General features: G+C 51.5%; 1 protein-coding gene across 1 annotated transcript in view; it reads right to left on the bottom strand.

The window, feature by feature from the left end:
- Positions 1–23,699, bottom strand: part of scrib (scribble planar cell polarity protein) — a 271,485-nt gene that overhangs the window by 68,630 nt on the left and 179,156 nt on the right. Inside the window, exons 28-31 of the mRNA XM_070880275.1 lie at positions 21,594–21,650; positions 14,145–14,225; positions 10,118–10,132; positions 8,180–8,318 (exon numbers count right to left, since the gene is read on the bottom strand). Coding sequence (XP_070736376.1) covers positions 8,180–8,318; positions 10,118–10,132; positions 14,145–14,225; positions 21,594–21,650 — 292 coding nt within the window. The remainder of the gene's footprint in view (positions 1–8,179; positions 8,319–10,117; positions 10,133–14,144; positions 14,226–21,593; positions 21,651–23,699) is intronic.

Here is a 23,699-nt window from a genome sequence, read left to right as displayed (position 1 = left end):
GGATCAAGGGGTATGGAGAGAAAGCAGGAAGGGGGTACTGAGGGAATGATCAGCCATGATCTTATTGAATGGTGGTGCAGGCTCGAAGGGCCAAGTGGCCAACTCCTGCACCTATTTTCTATGTTTCTATGACCCCTTATCCTGAGACTGTGCCCCCTAGTTCTAGACTCCCCAGCCCGGGGAAACAACCTCTCAGCATCTACCCTGTCAATCCCTCTCCGAATCTGGTATGTTTCAATGAGATCACACCTCTTTCTTCTAAACTCCAGAGAGTATAGGCCCAATCTACCATAAGACAGGCCTCTGATCCCAGCAACCGTCTGTTGTACCGCCTCCAAGGCAAGTATATCCTTCCTGAGATAGGAGACCAAACTGTGCCCAGTACTCCAGGTGTGGTCTCACCAAGGCCCTGTGCAATTGTAGCAACACTTCCTTACTCCTATACTCCAACTCCCTGGCAATAAAGGACAACATGCTATTTGCCGTCCTTACTGCTTGCTGTACCAGCACGCTCGCTTTCTGTGTTTCTTGCACAAGGAACCCCCAAATCTCTCTGAACACCAACATTTAAACGTTTCTCAACATTTATAAAATATTCTGTTTCTGTATTCTTCCGAGCAAAGTGAATAACCTCACATAACCTCATCCTCCTGGACCTGTCTGCAGCCTTTGACACGGTTCACCACTCTATCCTCCTCCAGCACCCCTCCACCATCGTCCAGCTGGGTGGGACTGCACTCGCCTGGTTCCATTCTTATCCATCTCATCATAGCCAGAGAATCTCCAGCAACAGCTTCTCTTCCCGCCCCCACATCGTTACCTCTGGTGTCCCCCAAGGATGTATCCTTGGCCCCTCCCATTCCTCATCTACATGTTGCCCCTTGGTGACATCATCCGGAAACACAGCCTCAGTTTCCACATGTAGAAACATAGAAAATAGGTGCAGGAGTAGGCCATTCAGCCCTTCGAGCCTGCACCGCCATTCAATAAGATCATGGCTCATCATTCACCTCAGTACCCCTTTCCTGCTATCGCTCCATACCCCTTGATCCCCTTAACTGTAAGGGCCATATCTAACTCCCTCTTGAATATATCCAATGAACTGGCATCAACAACTCTCTGCGGCAGGGAATTCCACAGGTTAACAACTCTCTGAGTGAAGAAGTTTCTCCTCATCTCAGTCCTAAATGGTCTACCTCTTATCCAAAGACTATGTCCCCTGGTTCTGGACTTCCCCAACATCGGGTACATTCTTCCCGCATCTAACCTGTCCAGTCCCGTCAGAATCTTATATGTTTCTATGAGATCCCCTCTCATCCTTCTAAACTCCAGTGAATAAAGGCCCAGTCGATCCAGTCTCTCCTCATATGACAGCCCAGCCATCCCTGGAATCAGTCTGGTGAACCTTCGCTGCACTCCCTCAATAGCAAGAACGTCCTTCCTCAGATTAGGAGACCAAAACTGAACACAATACTCCAGGTGAGGCCTCACCAAGGCCCTGTACAACTGCAGTAAGACCTCCCTGCTCCTATACTCAAATCCCCTAGCTATGAAGGCCAACATACCATTTGCCTTCTTCACCGCCTGCTGTACCTGCATGCCAACTTTTAGTGACTGATGAACCATGACACCCAGGTCTCGTTGCACCTCCCCTTTTCCTATAATATTCTGCCTTTGTGTTTTTGCCCCCAAAATGGATAACCTCACATTAATTCACATTATACTGCATCTGCCATGTATTTGCCCACTCACCTAACCTGTCCAAGTCACCCTGCAGCCCCTTAGCGTCCTCCTCACAGCTCACACCACTACCCAGCTTAGTGTCACCTGCAAACTTGGAGATATTACACTCAATTCCTTCATCCAAATAGTTAATGTATATTGAAAAGAGCTGGGGTCCCAGCACTGAGCCCTGCGGTACTCCACTAGTCACTGCCTGCCATTCTGAAAAGGACCCGTTTATCCCGACTCTCTGCTTCCTGTCTGCCAACCAGTTCTCTATCCACGTCAGTATATTACCCCCAATACCATGTGCTTTGATTTTTCACACCAATCTCTTGCACGGGACGTTGTCAAAAGCCTTTCGAAATTCCAAATACACCACATCCACTGGTTCTCCCTTGTCCACTCTGCTAGCTACATCCTCAAAAAATTCCAGAAGATTCGTCAAGCATGATTTCCCTTTCATAAATCCATGCTGACTTGGTCCGATCCTGTCACTGCTTTCCAAATGCGCTGCTATTTCATCCTTAATGATTGATTCCAACATTTTCCCCACTACTGATGTCAGGCTAACTGGTCTATAATTACCCGTTTTCTCTGTCCCTCCTTTTTTAAAAAGTGGTGTTACATTAGCTACCCTCCAGTCCATAGGAACTTATCCAGAGTCGATAGACTGTTGGAAAATGATCACCAATGCATCCACTATTTCTCGGGCCACTTCCTTAAATACTCTGAGATGCAGACTATCAGGCCCCAGGGATTTATCGGCCTTTAATCCCATCAATTTCCCTAACACAATTTCCTGTCTAATAAGGATATCCTTCAGTTCCTCCTTCTCACTAGACCCACTGTCCCCTAGTACATTCGGAAGGTTATTTGTATCTTCCTTCGTGAAGACAGAACCGAAGTATTGGTTCAATTGGTCTGCCATTTCTTTGTTCCCCATTATAAATTCACCTGAATCCGACTGCAAGGGACCTACGTTTGTCTTTACTAATCTTTTTCTCTTCACATATTTATAGAATCTTTTGCAGTCAGTTTTTATGTTCCCTGCTAGCTTCTTCTCGTACTCTATTTTCCCCTTCTTAATTAAACCCTTAGTCCTCCTCTGTTGAAATCTAAATTTCTCCCAGTCCTCAGGTTTGCTGCTTTTTCTGGCCAATTTATATGCCTCGTCCTTGGTTTTAACACTATCCTTAATTTCCCTTGTTAGCCATGGTTAAGCCACCTTCCCAATTTTATTTTTACTCCAGACAGAGATGTACAATTGCTGAAGTTCATCCATGTGATCTTTAAATGTTTGTTCTTGTTTATCCACCGTCAACCCTTTAAGTATCCTCTGCCAGTCTATTCTAGCCAATTCACACCTCGTACCATCGAAGTTACCTTTCCTTAAGTTCAGGACCCTAGTTTCCGAATTAACTTTGTCACTCTACATCTTAATAAAGAATTCTACCATATTATGGTCACTTTTCCCCAAGGGGCCTTGTACAACAAGATTGCTAATTAGTCCCTTCTCATTACACATCAGCCAGTCTAGGATGGCCAGCTCCCTGGTTGGTTCCTCGACATATTGGTCTAGAAAATCATCCCTAATACACTCCAGGAAATCCTCCTCCACCCATGATTACTGCTGTACCTTTATTGCACACATCCCTTATTTCTTGTTTGATGCTGTCCCCAACCTCACTACTACTATTTGGTGGTCTGTGCACAACTCCCACTTGCGTTTTCTGCCCTTTGGAATTCCGCAGCTCCATCCATACCGATTCCACATCATCCAGGCTAATGTCCTTCCTTACTATTGCATTAATTGCCTCTTTAACCAGCAATGCCACCCCGCCTCCTTTTCCTTTCTGTCTATCGTTCCTAAATGTTGAATACCCCTGGATGTTGAGTTCCCAGCCTTGGTCACCCTGGAGCCATGTCTCCGTGATGCCAATCACATCATATCCGTTAACTGCTATCTGCGCAGTTAATTCATCCACCTTATTCCGAATACTCCTCACATTGAGGCACAGAGCCTTTAGGCTTGTCTTTTTAACACACTTTGCCCTTTTGAATCTTGCTGTAATGTGGCCCTTTTTGCTTTTTGCCTTGGGTTTCTCTGCCCTCTACTTTCACTATTCTCCTTTCTATCTTTTGCTTCTGCCCCTCTTCTATTTCCCTCTGTCTTCCTGCATAGGTTCCCATTCCCCTGCCATATTAGTTGAACTCCTCCCCAACAGCACTAGCAAACACTCCCCCTAGGACATTGGTTCCGATCCTGCCCAGGTCCCACCTCCCCAGAACCGGTTCCAATGTCCCAGGAATTTGAATCCCTGCCTTTTGCACCACTGCTCAAGCCACGTATTCATCTGAGCTATCCTGCGATTCCTACTCTGACTAGCACGTGGCAGTGGTAGTAATCCTGAGATTACTACTTTTGAGGTCCTACTTTTTAATTTAACTCCTAGCTCCCTAAATTCGTCTCGTAGGATCTCATCCCGTTTTTTACCGATGTCATTGGTACCTATATGCACCACGACAACTGGCTGTTCACCCTCTCTTTTCAGAATGTCCTGCACCCGCTCCGAGACATCCTTGACCTTTGCTCCAGGGAGACAACATACCATCCTGGAGTCTCGGTTGCGGCTGCAGAAACGCCTATCTATTCCCCTCACCATTGAATCCCCTATCACTATTGCTCTCCCACTCTTTTTCCTGCCCTCCTGTGCAGCAGAGCCAGCCACGGTGCCATGAACTTGACTGCTGCTGCTCTCCCCTGATGAGTCATCCCCTTCAACAGTACCCAAAGCGATGTATCTGTTTTGCAGGGGGATGACCGCAGAGGACCTCTGCACTACCTTCCTTGCACTGCTCTTCCTATTGGTCACCCATTCCCTATCTGGCTGTGGACCCTTTACCTTCGGGAAGATCAACTCGCTAAACATTTTATTCACGTCATTCTCAGCATCGTGGATGCTCCAGAGTTCATCCACCTGCAGCTCCAGTTCCGCAACGCAGTCCATCAGGAGCTGCAGGTAGACACACTTCCCGCACACATGTAGGCTGATGACACCCAGCTCTATCTCTCCACCACTTCGCTCGACGCCCCCCTCCAGTCTCAAAATTGTCAGACTGCTTGTCGACATCCAGTTCTGGATGAGCAGAAATTTTTTCCAATTAAATATTGGGAAGACCGAAGTCACTGTTTTCGGTCCCCGTCACAAACTCCGTTCCCTAGCCACTGACTCCATCTCTTTCCCTCGTATCAATCTGAGGGTGAACCAGACTGTTCACAACCTTGGTGTCATATTTGACTCGGAAATGAGTGTCTGGCCACATATCCACAGCATAACTAAAACCGCCTTTTTCCACCTCCATAATATCGCCCGCCTCCGCTCCTCCGCTCATTCAGGCCTTTGTTACCTCTAGATTCAACTACTCCAATTCACTCCTGGCCGGCCTTCCACACTATGTAAACTTGAAGCCATCCAAAACTCAGCAGCCCGTGTACTAACTCGCACCGAGTCCCGCTCACCCATCACCCCTGCGCTTTCTGACCTACATTGTCTCCCGGTTAAACAACGCCTCGATTTCAAAATTCTCATCCTTGTTTACAAATCACTCCATGGCCTTACCCTCCCTATCTCTGTAATCTTTTTCAGCCTCACAACCCCACAAGATATCTGCACTCCTCAAATTCTGCCCTCTTGAACATCCCTCATTAGAACTGCTCAACCATCGGTGGTCGTGCCTTCAGCTGCCTGGGGCCTAAGCTCTGGAACTCCCTCCCTGTCTCTCCATCTCGCTACCTCTCTTTCCTTCTTTCAGACACTCCTTAAAACCTACCTCTTTAACCAAGCATTTAGTCATTTGCCTTAATTTTTCTTTTATGGCTCGGTGTCAAATTTATCTGTCTTGTTCTGTAACACTTCTGTGAAGCGCCTTGGGATGTTTCGCTACGTTAAAGGCGCTAGATAAATAAATGTTATTATTTCCTTACATTATACGGCATCTGCCACCTTACTGCCCACTCACTCAGTCTGTCTATATCCCTTTGCAGATGCTTTGTGTTCTCCTCCTAGCATTGTATCATCAGCAAACGTGGATACATTACACGCGGTCCCTTCATCTGGGTCATTGATATAGATTGCAAATAGCTGGGGCCCCAGCACTGATCCCTGCGGCACCCCACTAGTTACAGCCTGCCAACCTGAAAAAGACCCGTTTATTCCTACTCTCTGTTTTCTGTCCGTTAACCAATCCTCTATCCATGCTCGTACATTACCTCCAAAACCATGAGCCCTTATCTTGTGTAATAACCTTTTATGTGGCACCTTATCGATTGCCTTTTGGAAATGTAGATATACTACATCGACTTGTTGCCCTTTATCCAGCCTGCTCGTTACAGCCTCAAAACACGAATAAATTGGTCAAACACGATTTAACATAGAAACATAGAAAATAGGAGCAGTAAGTAGGCTCTTCGAGCCTGCACCGCCATTCAATATGATCAAGGCTGATCCTCTATTTCAACACCATATTCCCGCTTTTTCCCCATACCCCTTGATGACTTTTGTGTCTAGAAATCTATCTATCTCCCTCTTAAATATATTCAGTGACTTGGCCTCCACAGCCTTCTGTGGTAGAGAATTCCACAGGTTCACCACCCTCTGAGTGAAAACATTTCTCCTCATCTCGGTCCTAAATTTCCTACCCCATATCCTGAGACTGTGACCCCTTGTTCTAAACGTCCCAGCCCCGGGGAAACATCCTCCCCGCATCCAGTCTGTCCAGCTCCGTCAGAATTTTATACGTTTCAATGAGATCCCCTCTCATTCTTCTAAACTCCAGTGAATACAGGCCTAGTCGACCCAATCTCTCCTCATACGACAGTCCTGCCATCCCAGGAATCAGTCTGGTGAACCTTCGCTGCACTCCCTCTATGGTAAGTATATCCTTTCTTCGGTAAGGAGACCAAAACTGCACACAATACTCCAAGTGCGGTCTCACCAAGGCCCTGTATAACTGGAGTAAGACATCCTTGCTCCTGTACTCAAATCCTCTTGCAATGAAGACCAACATACCATTTACCTTCCTAACTGCTTGCTGCACCATGTTAGCTTTCAATGACTGGTGTACAAGGTCCCTCTGTACATCGACACTTCCCAAGCCATCACCATTTAAATAATACTTTGTCCTTATGTTTTTCCGACCAAAGTGGATAACTTCACATTTATCCACGTTATACTGCATTTGCCATGTGTTTGCCCACTCTCTCAATCTATCTAAATCACCTTGCAGCATCTTTCCATCCGCCTCACAACTCACAATCCCACCTAGTTTTGTGTCGTCAGCAAACTTGGAAATATTACATTTGGTTCCCTCATCTAAATCATTTATATATATTGTGAATAGCTGGGGCCCCAGCACTGATCCCTGGGGTACCCCACTGCCCGCTACCCTGAAAAAGACCCGTTTATTCCTACTCTCTGTTTCCTGCCAGTTAACCAATTTTCAATCCATGCCAATACATTATTCCCAATCCTATGTGCTTTTCCCTTTCATAAAACTATGTTGAATCTGCCTGATCAAGTTATGATTTTCCAAGTGCTCTGATACCACTTCCTTAACAATGGATTCCAACATTTTCCCGACGACTGATGTCAGGCTAACTGACCTGTGGTTCCCTGTTTTCTCTCTCCCTCCTTTCTTGAATAGCGGGGTTACATTTGCTGCCTTCCAATCCGCTGGAACCGTTCTAGAATCTGGGGAATTTTGGAAGATGACAACCAATGCATCCACTATCTCTGCAGCCACCTCTTTTAGGACCTGAGGATGTAGGCCGTCAGGTCCAGGGGATTTGGTGGCTTTTAGTCCCATTAGTTTCTCTACTGATATTAATTACATTAAGTTCCTCACCCTCACTAGACCCTTGGTTCCCTACCATTTTAGGTACGTGTTGTGCATCTTCTCCTGTGAAGACAGATACAAAATATTTGTTTAATGTTTCTGCCATTTCCATATTCCCCATAATAATTTCTCCTACCTCATCCGCTAAGGGACCAACTTTTACTTTTGCGACTCTCTTCCTTCTTACATACTTGTAGAAGCTCTTACAATCTGTTTTTATATTTCTTACTCGTTTTCTCTCAGTCTATTTTTCCCATTTTATCAATTCTTTGGTCACCCTTTGCTGGTTTCTGAAGCTCTCCCAATCCTCAGGCTTACTGCTATTCTTCACAACATTATAAGCTTCTTCTTTCAATCTAATGCTATCCTTAAGAACATAAGAAATCGGAGGAGTAGGCCATTCGGCCCCTCGAGCCTGCTCTGCCATTGAATACGATCATGGTTGATCCAATCATGGACTCAGCTCCACTTCCCTGCCCGCTCCCCATAACCCTTCACTCCCTTATCACTCAACCTGTCTTATCCTACACATGACATGGAGTAATCCAGAGATTACTACTTTTGGAGGACCTGCTCTTTCGTTTCCTCCCGAGCTCCTGAAATTCTGATTGCAGAACCCTTTTCCTTCCTATGTCATTGGACCCCACGTAGAGCACGACATCTGGCTGTTCCAGAATATCTCCTTTATTGGAAGAATTCTGAATCCCAGCAAACGAATATTGGGTCTAGTGGCAAAAGCCACCTTCATAGTTCCCAATGATTGACTTCTTATGCATCCTCACAACTGAACCTCCTTAGCTAGTGTTGTGCTTTTAATTGAATGGGTGTCAGCTGTGGACCTCATATGGTAGCCACCAGAAGATTATATATTACATACATCATGGGCCGCCCCGACCTGTGTAAGAACACCACCGCAGGTCGGGGCTATAAATAGAGCTGGAGGGCCAGGCCCTGGAACATCGGGGCGGAGGTGCAGCGAATGAGGGTTCGGGGCCCAGAAGAGCCGAAGGCCCAGGGTCAGCACGGACCAGCCCGCACTGCGATACGTGCGCACTCGGTCCGTGCAGCAGAGCAGGTCTCCAGCCCAGTTGTTGAGGCCAATTCACTAAATATATTCAAAAAGGAGTTAGATGAGGTCCTTACTACTCGGGGGATCAAGGGGTATGGCGAGAAAGCAGGAATGGGGTACTGAAGTTGAATGTTCAGCCATGAACTCATTGAAGGGCGGTGCAGGCTAGAAGGGCCGAATGGCCTGCTCCTGCATCTATTTTCTATGTTTCTATGTTTCTATGTCCTGGTTAATCCTTGCCACTGGACCAAGACCTCGCTCTGTCAAGCCCGTGTGGTGGCTGGTGTGCAACGGTCACCCCACATTAAATAAATCCACGCACAGGGCATCTTCCACCCCCTCAACTGGAGCTCAGGACTGGAACATCGGGTCCTTCGTTGAAACATCTGTGAACTCTCGTGGAAGCAAGTCATCCTCATTTGTGGGACCACCTATGATGATATCACTCAAAAATCTGTCTATCTCCGCCTTAAATATATTCAATGACCCAGCCTCCAGAGCTCCCTGGGGCAGCGAATTCCACAGATTTACAACCCTCAGAGAGAAGAAATTTCTCCTCAGCTCAGTTTTAAATGGGCGGCCCCTTATTCTGAGACTATGCCCCCTAGTTCGAGATTCCCCCTCGAGGGGAAATATCCTCTCTGCATTCTTTAACTCCTTTAGTTAGCCACCAATGGATCACTTTCCCTGTAGTTTTTGTTTCTCAATGGAATGTATTTTTATTGAGAATGATGAAATATTTCTTTAAATGCCAGCCACTGTTTATCTACTGCCATACCTTTTAATCTATTTTTCCAATCTACCTTGGCCAACTCGTCCTTCGTATCTATGTAATTGGCTTTATTTCAGTTTCAGATTGTAGTTTCGGACTTAGGGCAAGTCACTCTCAAACGTAATGTGAAATTCTATCATATTATGATCACTCTACCCCAGAGGATCCTTTACTATGATATTGCTAATTAACCCTGGCTCATTAAACAATATAAGTTCTAAAATAGCCTGTTCCCTGGTTGGTTTCATGACGTATTGTCCTCGGAAACTGTCCCGAATGCATTCCATGAACTCATCCTCCAGACTACCTTTGCCAATTTGATTTGTTCAGTCTGTATGAAGATTAAAGTCCCCCATGATTATTGCATTACCTTTGTTACAAGCTCCTAATACTTCTTGATTAATATTCTGTCCAACGGTACAGCTACTGTTAGAGGGCCTATATACCACTCCCACCGGTGTTTTCTGCCTGTTGTTATTCCTTACCTCCACCCACACTCATTCTACTTCCTGATCCTCCGAGCAAAGATCCTTTCTCTCGACTGTCCTTCTGTCATCCTTTATTATCAGGGTTACGTTCCACTCCTCCTTCATCATTCTGCCTGTCTTTTCGAAACGTCAAGTACCCTGGAACATTTAGTTCCCAGCCTTGGTCACCTTGCAACCACGTCTCTGTAATGGTTATCAGATCAGACCCACTTATTTCTATTTGTGCCGTCAATTCATCTATCTTGTTACAAATGCTGCGTGCATTCAGATACAAAGCTTTTAATTTAGTCTTTTTACCATTTTCTCTGCTCTGACCCGACTTGCCCTGTTTATACGCTCGGTCACACTCTGGTTATCATTACCCCTATCGCTACCCTGCACCAATGCCTTGTCCTTTCTCTTTAACTTTCTACATTTCTCCTCAGCTGAACTCCCACCCGCCTCCCCCTACTATTTAGTTTAAAACCCTATCTACAGTCCTAGTTTTTCGATTCGCTCGTGCTGCCCCTCCGACAGTGCTGCACTCCCTCAGTACTGCCCCTCCGACAGTGCGGCACTCCCTCAGTACTGCCTCTCCGACAGTGCGGCACTCCCTCAGTACTGCCTCTCCGACAGTGTGGCACTCCCTCAGTACTGCCCCTCCGACAGTGCGGCACTCCCTCAGTACTGCCCCTCCGACAGTGTGGCACTCCCTCAGTACTGCCCCTCCGACAGTGCAGCACTCCCTCAGTACTGCCCCTCCGACAGTGCGGCACTCCCTCAGTACTGCCCTCCCTCAGTACTGCCCCTCTGACAGTGCGGCACTCCCTCAGTACTGCCCCTCCGACAGTGCAATGCTCCCTCAGTACTGCCCCTCCGACAGTGCAGCACTCCCTCAGTACTGCCCCTCTGACAGTGCGGCACTCCCTCAGTACTGCCTCTCCGACAGTGTGGCACTCCCTCAGTACTGCCTCTCCGACAGTGTGGCACTCCCTCAGTACTGCCCCTCCGACAGTGCGGCACTCCCTCAGTACTGCCCCTCCGACAGTGCGGCACTCCCTCAGTACTGCCCCTCCGACAGTGCGGCACTCCCTCAGTAATGCCCCTCCGACAGTGCGGCACTCCCTCAGTACTGCCCCTCCGACAGTGCGGCACTCCCTCAGTACTGCCCCTCCGACAGTGCGGCACTCCCTCAGTACTGCCCCTCCGACAGTGCAGCACTCCCTCAGTCCATAAGAAATAGGAGCAGGAGTCAGCCATTTGGCCCCTCGAGCCTGCCGCCATTCAATAAGATCATGGCTGATCCGATCATGGACTCAGCTCCACTTCCCTGCCCACTCCCCATAACCCTTTACTCCCTTATCACTCAAAAATCTATCTCCGCCTTAAATATATTCAATGACCCAGCTTCCACAGCTCTCTGGGGCAGAGAATTCCACAGATTTACAACCCTCTGAGAGAAGAAATTCCTCCTCATCTCAGTATTAAATGGGCGGCCCCTTATTCTGGGACTATATCCCCGAGTTTTAGTTTCCCCTATGAGTGGTAATATCCTCTCTGCATCCACCTTGTCGAGCCCCCTCATTATATTATATGTTTCGATAAGATCACCTCTCATTCTTCTGAATTCCAATGAGTAGAGGCCCAACCTACTCAACCTTTCCTCATTAGTCAACCCCCTCATCCCCGGAATCAACCGAGTGAACCTTCTCTGAACAGCCTCTAATGCAAGTCTATCCTTCCAAAACTGTACGCAGTACTCCAGGTGTGGCCTCACCAATACCCTGTACAGTTGCAGCAGGACTTCTCTGCTTTTATACTCTATCCCCCTTTGCAATAAAGGCCAACATTCCATTTGCCTTCCTGATCACTTGCTGTACCTACATACTCACTTTGTGTTTCATGCACAAGGACCCCCAGGTCCCTCTGTACTGCAGCACTTTGCAATTTTTCTCCATTTAAATTATAATTTGCTTTTCTATTATTTCTGCCAAAGTGGATAACCTCACATTTTCCCACATTATACTCCAGCTGCCAAATATTTGCCCACTCACTGAGCCTGACCATATCCCTTTGTAGATTTTTTGTGTCCTCCTCACAATTGCTTTCCCACCCATCTTTGTATCATCAGCAAACTTGGCTACATTACACTCGGTCCCTACATCCAAGTCGTTAATATAGATTGTAAATAGTTGAGGACCCAGCACCGATCCCTGCTGCAACCCACGAGTCACTGTTTGCCAACTGGGAAATGAGCCATTTATCCCGACTCTCTGTTTTCTGTTAGTTAGCCAATCCTCTATCCATGTTAATATATTACCCCCAACCCCGTGAACTTTTATCTTGTGCAGTAACCTCTTATGTGGCACCTTGTCAAATGCCTTCTGGAAATCCAAATACACCACATCCACTGGTTCCCCCTTATCCACCCTGTTTGTTACATCCTGAAAGAATTCCAGCAAATTGTCAAACATGACTTCCCCTTCATAAATCCATACTGACTCTGCCTGACTGAAATTTGCTTTTCCAAATGTCCTGCTACTGCTTCTTTAATAATGGACTCCAGCATTTTCCCAACCACAGATGTTAGGCCAACTGGTCGATAGTTTCCTGCTTTTTGTCTGCCTCCTTTTTTTAAATAGGGGCGTTATATTTGCGGTTTTCCAATCTGCTGATACCTCCCCAGAATCCAGAGAATTTTGGTAGATAACAACCAAAAGTCCCTCAGCACTGCCGCTCCAACAGTGCGGCGCTCCCTCAGTACTGCCCCTCCGACAGTGCGGCGCTCCCTCAGTACTGCCTCTCCGACAGTGCGGCACTCCCTCAGTACTGCCCCTCCGACAGTGCGGCGCTCCCTCAGTACTGCCCCTCCGACAGTGCAGCACTCCCTCAGTACTGTCCCTCCGACAGTGCGGCGCTCCCTCAGTACTGCCCCTCCGACAGTGCGGCGCTCCCTCAGTACTGCCCCTCCGACAGAGCAACACTCCCTCAGTACTGCCCCTCCGACAGTGCAACTCTCCCTCAGTACAGCCCCTCCGACAGTGCGGCGCTCCCTCAGTACTGCCCCTCCGACAGTGCGGTGCTCCCTCAGTACTGCCCCTCCGACAGAGCAACACTCCCTCAGTACTGCCCCTCCGACAGTGCAACTCTCCCTCAGTACAGCCCCTCCGACAGTGCGGCGCTCCCTCAGTACTGTCCCTCCGACAGTGCAGCACTCCCTCAGTACTGCCCCCCGACAGAGCAGCACTCCCTCAGTACCGCCCTTCCGACAGTGCGGCGCTCCCTCAGTACTGTCCCTCCGACAGTGCAGCACTCCCTCAGTACTGTCCCTCCGACAGTGCAGCACTCCCTCAGTACTGCCCCCCGACAGAGCAGCACTCCCTCAGTACTGCCCCCCGACAGTGCAGCACTCCCTCAGTACCGCCCTTCCGACAGTGCGACGCTCACTCAGTACTGCCCCTCCGACAGAGCAGCACTCCCTCAGTACTGTCCCTCCGACAGTGCGGCACTCCCTCAGTACTGTCCCTCCGACAGTGCGGCACTCCCTCAGTACTGTCCCTCCGACAGTGCGGCACTCCCTCAGTACTGTCCCTCCGACAGTACTGTCCCTCCGTCAGTGCGGCACTCCCTCAGTACTGTCCCTCCGACAGTGCGGCACTCCCTCGGTACTGCCCCTCCGACAGTGCGGCACTCCCTCAGTGCTGCCCCTCTGACAGTGCGGCACTCCCTCGGTACTGCCCCTCCGACAGTGCGGCACTCCCTCAGTACTGCCCCTCCGACAGTGCGGCACTCCCTCAGTACTGTCCCTCCGACAGTGCGGCACTCCCTCAGTACTGCCCCTCTGACAGTGCGGCACTCCCTCGGTACTGCCCCTCCGACAGTGCGGCACTCCCTCAGTACTGCACTGGGAGTGTCAGCCTAGGTTTTTGTGCTCAAGTCTCTGGTGCGGGACTTGACGCCACAATTTTTTGACTCAAAGGCGAGGGTGCTAACAACTAAGCCATGGCTGAGGGTGGAGACGGGGAACGGTGGCTGGGTATTTTCCATGTGGACCTTACTCTGAAGGTGGTGAGAGAACGAGAGACTGAGCAGTATATCATGAGATGTGTCACTATTGGTGCAGTTAGTGTGACGGTGGTGATTGTGTGTGTGTGTGGTGCTCTGGTTTTACATCGACTCCCCGTACACACACCGCACTTTCCACTCACACACTTACCCGATTAACCCTCTGTTTGCCGCTGTTGGGCAAGGCTGCCAGGGTCCGATAGTCCATCCTCAGGGGCTCGGTGCTGAAATTCTGTAAACAACAACGGCGGCAATGTGAGGACGACTGGAAATACAGAACGTGGGACAAGTTACAGACTGAGCAATCCCTCTGAGACATGGCACGAGGAATCCGAGAGCTCCCAGGGCCCAGCCGAATCTTCATCTACGTCTTACATCAATGTCCCAACTCCGAGAGATCGTCCCCACACACAGGGAGCTGCAAAGCCCCACACCCCACGATCCCCCCCACACAGGGGGCTCCCAACCCTAACAAACAGGGGTCTCTAAACCCCCCCCCACACAGGGGTCTCTAAACCCCCCCCCCCCCCACACACAGGGGTCTCTAAACCCCCCCCCCACACAGGGGTCTCTAAACCCCCCCCCCACACACAGGGGTCTCTAAACCCCCCCCACACACAGGGGTCTCTAAACCCCCCCCCCCCACACACAGGGGTCTCTAAACCCCCCCCACACACAGGGGTCTCTAAACCCCGCCCCCCCACACACAGGGGTCTCTAAACCCCCCCCACACACAGGGGTCTCTAAACCCCCCCCCCCCACACACAGGGGTCTCTAAACCCCCCCCACACACACAGGGGTCTCTAAACCCCCCCCACACTCAGGGGTCTCTAAACCCCCCCCACACGGGGGTCTCTAAACCCTCCCCCACACGGGGGTCTCTAAACCCTCCCCCACACACAAGGGTCTCTAAACCCCGCCCCCCCACACACAGGGGTCTCTAAACCCCGCCCCCCCACACACAGGGGTCTCTAAACCCCCCCCACACTCAGGGGTCTCTAAACCCCCCCCACACGGGGGTCTCTAAACCCTCCCCCACACACAAGGGTCTCTAAACCCCCCCCCACACAGGGGTCTCCCAACCTTAACAAACAGGGGTCTCTAAACCCCCCCCCACACACACAGGGGTCTCTAAACCCCCCCCACACGGGGGTCTCTAAACCCCCCCCCCCACACAGGGGTCTCCCAACCCTAACAAACAGGAGTCTCTAACCCCCCCCCCCACACACACAGGGGTCTCTAAACCCCACACAGGGGTCTCCCAACCCAAACAAACAGGGGTCTCCAAACACCCCCCCCCACGCACAGGGGTCTCTAAACACACCCCACCCACGCACAGGGGTCTCTAAACACACCCCACATAGGGGTCTCTAAACCCCCCCCCCCCCCACACAGGGGTCTGCAAACCCCCCCCACACAGGGGTCTCCCAACCCTAACACCAGGGGTCTCCAAGCACCCCTCCCCCCCACGCACAGGGGTCTCTAAACCACCCCCACACAGGGGTCTCTAAACCCCCCCCCCACAGGGGTCTCCCAACCCGAACACACAGGGGTCTTTAAACACCCCCCCCCACGCACAGGGGTCTCTAAACACCCCCCCCCCCACGCACAGGGGTCTCTAAACCCCACCCTCACACAGGGGTCTCTAAAACCCCCCCCCCCCCACGCACAGGGGTCTCTAAACCCCGCCCTCACACAGGGGTCTCTAAACCCCCCCCACATAGGGGTCTCTAAACCCCCCCCCCACACAGGGGTCTGCAAACCCCCCCCCCCACACACTGGGGTCTCCCAACCCCCCCACACACCCCATGATCCCCCCCCACACAGGGGTCTGTAAATCACACCCTTCCCACACAGAGGCCGATAAATGCCTACCCTCAATCCTCCACATGCAGGGGTCTCTACATCGAAACCGCTCCATGAAGCCCCCCACACAGGAGCACGTAAATCCCACCCTCCCCGAGTGCCCCAATCTCCAAACAACCAAAGCAGTAACAAGAACGCAGAAAGGAGACTTTCGTTGGGAAAGGCAGGACAGAGACTCACAGTGCCCCCACACCCAGTCACTCTCAGTGCCCCCACACCCAGTCACTCTCAGTGCCCCCACACCCAGTCACTCTCAGTGCCCCCACACCCAGTCACTCTCAGTGCCCCCACACCCAGTCACTCTCAGTGCCCCCACACCCAGTCACTCTCAGTGCCCCCACACCCAGTCACTCTCAGTGCCCCCACACCCAGTCACTCTCAGTGCCCCCACACCCAGTCACTCTCAGTGCCCCCACACCCAGTCACTCACAGTAACCCCACACCCAGTCACTCTCAGTGCCCCCACACCCAGTCACTCTCAGTGCCCCCACACCCAGTCACTCTCAGTGCCCCCACACCCAGTCACTCTCAGTGCCCCCACACCCAGTCACTCTCAGTGCCCCCACACCCAGTCACTCTCAGTGCCCCCACACCCAGTCACTCACAGTAACCCCACACCCAGTCACTCTCAGTGCCCCCACTCCCCCGTCACTCACAGTAACCCCACTCCCCCGTCACTCACAGTGCCCCCACTCCCCCATCACACTCAGTGCCTCACCCCCCGTCACTCACAGTAACCCCACTCCCCCGTCACTCACAGTGCCCCCACTCCCCCATCACACTCAGTGCCTCACCCCCCGTCACTCACAGTAACCCCACTCCCCCATCACTCACAGTAACCCCACTCCCCCATCACTCACAGTAACCCCACTCCCTTATCAGTCACAGTAACCCCACTCCCCCATCACTCACACAGTAACCCCACTCCCCCATCACTCACACAGTAACCCCACTCCCCCATCACTCACAGTAAGCCCACTCCCCCATCACTCACATTAACCCCACTCCCCCATCACTCACAGTAACCCCACTCCCCCATCACTCACAGTAAGCCCACTCCCCCATCACTCACAGTGCCCCCACACCCAGTCACTCTCAGTGCCTCACCCCCATCACTCACAGTAACCCGACTCCATCACTCACAGTAACCCCACTCCCCCATCACTCACACAGTAACCCCACTCCCCCATCACTCACAGTAACCCCACTCCCCCATCACTCACACAGTAACCTACTCCCCCATCACTCACACAGTAACCCACTCCCCCATCACTCACACAGTAACCCCACTCCCCCATCACTCACAGTAAGCCCACTCCCCCATCACTCATACAGTAACCCCACTCCCCCATCACTCACAGTAACCCCACTCCCTTATCAGTCACAGTAACCCCACTCCCCCATCACTCACACAGTAACCCCACTCCCCCATCACTCACACAGTAACCCCACTCCCCCATCACTCACAGTAAGCCCACTCCCCCATCACTCACAGTAACCCCACTCCCCCATCACTCACAGTAAGCCCACTCCCCCATCACTCACAGTGCCCCCACACCCAGTCACTCTCAGTGCCTCACCCCCCGTCACTCACAGTAACCCCACTCCCTTATCACTCACAGTAACCCCACTCCCCCATCACTCACACAGTAACCCCACTCCCCCATCACTCACACAGTAACCCCACTCCCCCATCACTCACAGTAAGCCCACTCCCCCATCACTCACAGTGCCCCCACACCCAGTCACTCTCAGTGCCTCACCCCCCATCACTCACAGTAACCCGACTCCATCACTCACAGTAACCCCACTCCCCCATCACTCACACAGTAACCCCACTCCCCCATCACTCACAGTAACCCCACTCCCCCATCACTCACACAGTAACCTACTCCCCCATCACTCACACAGTAACCCCACTCCCCCATCACTCACACAGTAACCCACTCCCCCATCACTCACACAGTAACCCCACTCCCCCATCACTCACAGTAAGCCCACTCCCCCATCACTCACACAGTAACCCCACTCCCCCGTCACTCACAGTAACCCCACTCCCCCATCACTCACAGTAACCCACTCCCCCATCACTCACACAGTAACCCCACTCCCCCGTCACTCACAGTAACCCCACTCCCCCATCACTCACAGTAACCCACTCCCACTTCACTCACAGTAACCCACTCCCCCATCACTCACAAAGTAACCCCACTCCCCCATCACTCACAGTAACCCCACTCCCCCGTCACTCACAGTAACCCCACTCCCCCATCACTCACAGTGCCCCCACTCCCCCATCACTCACAGTAACCCCACTCCCCCGTCACTCACACAGTAACCCCATTCCCCCGTCACTCACAGTAACCCCACTCCCCCATCACTCACACAGTAATCCCACTCCCCCGTCACTCACAGTAACCCCACTCCCCCATCACTCACAGTAACCCCACTCCCCCATCACTCACACAGTAACCCCACTCCCCCATCACTCACACAGTAACCCCACTGCCCCATCACTCACAGTAACCCCACTCTCCCATCACTCACAGTAACCCCACTCCCCCATCACTCACACAGTTACCCCACTCCCTCATCACTCACGCAGTAACCCCACTCCCCCATAACTCACAGTAACCCCACTCCCCTATCACTCACACAGTAACCCCACTCCCCCATCACTCACAGTAACCCCACTCCCCCATCACTCACAGTAACCCCACTCCCCCATCACTCACAGTAACCCCACTCCCCCATCACTCACAGTAACCCCACTCCCCCATCATTCACACACTAACTCCACTCCCCCATCACTCACAGTAACCCTACTCCCCCATCACTCACACACTAACCCCACTACCCCATCACTCACACACTAACCCCACTCCCCCATCACTCACACAGTAACCCCACTCCCCCATCACTCACACAGTAACACCACTTCCCCATCACTCATACACTAACCCCACTCATACACTAACCCCACTCACCCATCACTCACACAGTAACCCCACTCCCCCATCACTCACATTAACCCCACTCCCCCATCACTCACATTAACCCCACTCCCCCATCACTCACATTAACCCCACTCCCCCATCACTCACAGTAACCCCACTCCCCCACCACTCACACAGTAACCCCACTCCCCCATCACTCACACAGTAACCCCACTCCCCCATCACTCACACAGTAACCCCACTCCCCCATCACTCACAGTAACCCCATTCCCCCATCACTCACACAGTAACACCACTTCCCCATCACTCACAGTAACCCCACTCCTCCATCACTCATACACTAACCCCACTCATACACTAACCCCACTCACCCATCACTCACAGTAACCCCACTCCCCCATCATTCACAGTTACCCCACTCCCCCATCACTCACACAGTAACCCCACTCCCCCATCACTCACATTAACCCCACTCCATCACTCACATTAACCCCACTCCCCCATCACTCACAGTAACCCCACTCCCCCATCACTCACAGTAACCCCACTCCCCCACCACTCACACAGTAACCCCACTCCCCCATCACTCACACAGTAACCCCACTCCCCCATCACTCACACAGTAACCCCACTCCCCCATCACTCACAGTAACCCCACTCCCCCATCACTCACAGTAACCCCACTCCTCCATCACTCACACAGTAACCCCACTCCCCCATCACTCACACACTAACCCCACTCCCCCATCACTCACACACTAACCCCACTCCCCCATCACTCACATTAACCCCACTCCCACTTCACTCACAGTAACCCCACTCCCACTTCACTCACAGTAACCCCACTCCCCCATCACTCACAGTAACCCCACTCCCCCATCACTCACAGTAACCCCACTCCCCCATCACTCACAGTAACCCCACTCCCCCATCACTCACAGTAACCCCACTCCCCCATCACTCACAGTAACCCCACTCCCCCGTCACTCACAGTAACCCCACTCCCCCATCACTCAGAGTAACCCCACTCCCCCATCATTCACAGTAACCCCACTCCCCCGTCACTCACAGTAACCCCACTCCCCCATCACTCAGAGTAACCCCACTCACCCATCACTCACACAGTAACCCCACTCCCCCACCACTCACACAGTAACCCCACTCCCCCATCACTCACAGTAACCCCACTCCCCCATCACTCACAGTAACCCCACTCCCCCATCACTCACAGTAACCCCACTCCCCCATCACTCACAGTAACCCCACTCCTCCATCACTCAGAGTAACCCCACTCACCCATCACTCACACAGTAACCCCACTCCCCCATCACTCACACAGTAACCCCACTCACCCATCACTCACACAGTAACCCCACTCCCCCATCACTCACACAGTCACCCCACTCACCCATCACTCACACAGTAACCCCACTCCCCCATCACTCACACAGTAACCCCATTCCCCCATCACTCACACAGTAACCCCACTCACCCATCACTCACACAGTAACCCCACTCCCCCATCACTCACACAGTCACCCCACTCACCCATCACTCACACAGTAACCCCACTCCCCCATCACTCACACAGTAACGCCACTCCCCCATCACTCACAGTAACCCCACTCCCCCATCACTCGCGCAGTAACCCCACTCCCCCATCACTCGCGCAGTAACCCCACCCCACTCCCCCATCACTCACAGTAACCCCACTCCCCCATCACTCACATAGTAACCCCACTCCCACTTCACTCACAGTAACCCCACTCCCCCATCACTCACAGTAACCCAACTCCCCCATCACTCACAGTAACCCCACTCCCCCATCACTCACAGTAACCCCACTCCCCCATCGCTCACAGTAACCCCACTCCCCCATCACTCACACAGTAACCCCATTCCCCCATCACTTTCACAGTCACCCCACTCCCCCATCACTCACGCAGTAACCCCACTCCCCCATCACTCACACAGTAACCCCACTCCCCCATCACTCACGCAATAACCCCACTCCCCCATCACTCACAGTAACCCCACTCCCCTATCACTCACACAGTAACCCCACTCCCACATCACTCACACAAGAACCCCACTCCCCCATCACTCACACAGTAACTCAACTCCCCCATCACTCACACAGTAACCCCACTCCCCCATCACTCATAGTAACCCCACTCCCCCATCACTCAGTGAGCCCACTCAGCCATCACTCACAGTGACCCCACTCAGCCATCACTCACAGTGACCCCACTCAGCCATCACTCACAGTGACCCCACTCAGCCATCACTCACAGTGACCCCACTCAGCCATCACTCACAGTGACCCCACTCAGCCATCACACACAGTAACCCCACTCCCCCATCACTCTCACAGTAACCCCACTCCCCCATCACTCACACAGTAACCCCACTCCCCCATCACTCACAGTAACCCCACTCCATCACTCACACAGTAACTCAACTCCCGCATCACTCACACAGTAACCCCACTCCCCCATCACTCACAGTAACCCCACTCCCCCATCACTCACAGTAACCTCACTCCTCCATCACTCATACACTAACCCCACTCCCCCATCACTCACAGTAACCCCACTCTCCCATCACTCACAGTAACCCCACTCCCCCATCACTCACAGTAACCCCACTCCCCCTTCTCTCACACAGTAACCCCACTCCCCCTTCTCTCACACAGTAACCCCACTCCCCCTTCTCTCACACAGTAATCCCACTCCCCCTTCACTCACACAGTAACCCCACTCCCCCTTCACTCTCACCTCTGCTTCCTCTTCCAGCCGACGTGTGGCCTCCTCTTGCTCCCTACGCATTCTCTCCTTTCAAAAAGAGGGCGAGGACAGAGTTAGAGTTAGAGGCAGAAAGCACAGAGCAGGCAGGACGACCACAGACACAGACTGGACTAGTCTCTCCCTTCAGCCACAGTTCCATGACGTTCAAATAGCAGTGCGTTGAACGCACACGGGGTGGGATCGGACCTCGGGGTGAGAAATGTTTTGCCACTGATATTTAAAAAACCCATTGCGCCCTTCGCTGCATTCAATCAGACCACGACTGATCTGTACCTCAATCCATCTTCCTGTCTTTGCTGCATATCCCTTGATAACCTCACCCAACGAAAACCTATTGGTCTCAGTTTCGAGAAGCCATTTGGCCCCCAGCCTCCACAGCCGTTTTGAACTTGGCCACCAGAGGAAAGAGATTCTTTTTATCCCAGAGGCGTCTTAACAGTGTTCTGTAGAAGTGAAGCATGTCTTGCTCACTTTGTATTCCAGCCCCGCTCCACTGAGAGAGAGGGAGAGGGAGAGAGAGAGGGAGAGGGAGAGAGAGAAAGAGAGAGAGAGAGAGAGAGAGAGAGAGAGGGAGAGAGAGAGAGAGGAGGCAACATTCCATTCACCTCTGTGATCGGGTTTTGTATCTGTCCGCTAGCTTTTACCCATTGCTAGACGTGAACACCCAAATCCCTCTGCCCATACACCCTCAGTGCCTCGTCTCTTCTTATAAAAAAACACGCTGGGCTGTCCCCCTCAAATCCAAAGTGCATGACCTCACACTTGCCCACATCGAACTCCATCTCGTTTCCCCCACTGACTCAGTCTGCCCACGTCCCTTTGTAACTTCCTGTTCCCAACCACACAAATTACTGTGCCTCCTAACTTAGTGTCATCTGCAAACTTGGATATACAACTCTTTATTCCTTCGTCCAAGTCAGTGATATACATGTTGAAAAGCTGAGACCCCAGCTCAGATTGCTGGGGAACACCACTTGTCACATCCCACCAATTAGACAATGTTCCCTTTATCCCTACTGTGTCTCCTTTCTCCCAACCAGTCCATGTTGCGTTACCTCCAATTCCCTGCGCTCCCATTGTTGCTAATAATCTGTGCGCAACCTTATCAAATGCCTTCTGGCAGATTACAGAAATACTACTACTACTAGGCTGTCCCTTGTAATGAGGATGACGTTCTACACAACAAAAAAAGATGGCTCACAGATGTTACAATGAGTTACATCCTGAAGGGGGGGGAAGATGCCTGTGCGTGGATTGTTTTAATGTGGGGTGACCGCTGCACATCAGCCACCACACGGGCTTGACAGAGCGAGGTCCTGGTCCAGTGGCAAGGGTTAACCAGGATGACCGGAGACCAGCTCTGATGTGCCTCTCCTGAGCCACGACCCCACTGCTGTTATATGCTGCGCAAGTTAACATTATAATAGAGATAACATCCATAGACACTAACCTGCCCACCATGCTAGTGACCTCCTCAAACAATTCACCCACATTGGTCAGACACCAGCGTCCCTTCACAAATCCATGCTGACTCTCTCCCTGATCAGCTCATTCTTCTCCAAGTGCTCAGACACTCCATGATTGATGATAAATTTCAGAAACTTCCCCACAACTCATGTTAAACTGACAGCTCTGTGGTTTCCTGGGTTTTCTCTCTCCTTCCCTCCTTAAATAATAGTGACATTTGGAATTTTCCAACCCAAGAGCACACTTCCTCAATCTAAAGAGCTTTGGAAAATTACGACTAACACAAGAAATAGGAGCAGGAGTCGGCCATTTGGCCTCTCGAGCCTGCTCCACCGTTCAATACGATCATGGCTGATCTGATCATGGACTCAGCTCCACTTCCCTGCCCGCTCCCCATAACACTTCACTTCCATATCGCTCAAAAGTCTCTCTACCTCTGCCTTAAATATATTCAATGTCCCAACTTCCACAGCTCTCTGCGACAGAGAATTTCACAGATTTACAATCCTCTGAGAAGTTAGGGAGCTAGGAGTTAAATTAAAAAGTAGGACCTCAAAAGTAGTAATCTCAGGATTACTACCAGTGCCACGTGCTAGTCAGAGTAGGAAT

This window comes from Pristiophorus japonicus, chromosome 5, assembly GCF_044704955.1.
Source record: "Pristiophorus japonicus isolate sPriJap1 chromosome 5, sPriJap1.hap1, whole genome shotgun sequence".
In the NCBI taxonomy this organism is placed as follows: domain Eukaryota; kingdom Metazoa; phylum Chordata; class Chondrichthyes; family Pristiophoridae; genus Pristiophorus; species Pristiophorus japonicus.
The sequence above is the reverse complement of the archived record's forward strand: the minus strand, read 5'-3'. Positions and strand labels throughout refer to the sequence as shown.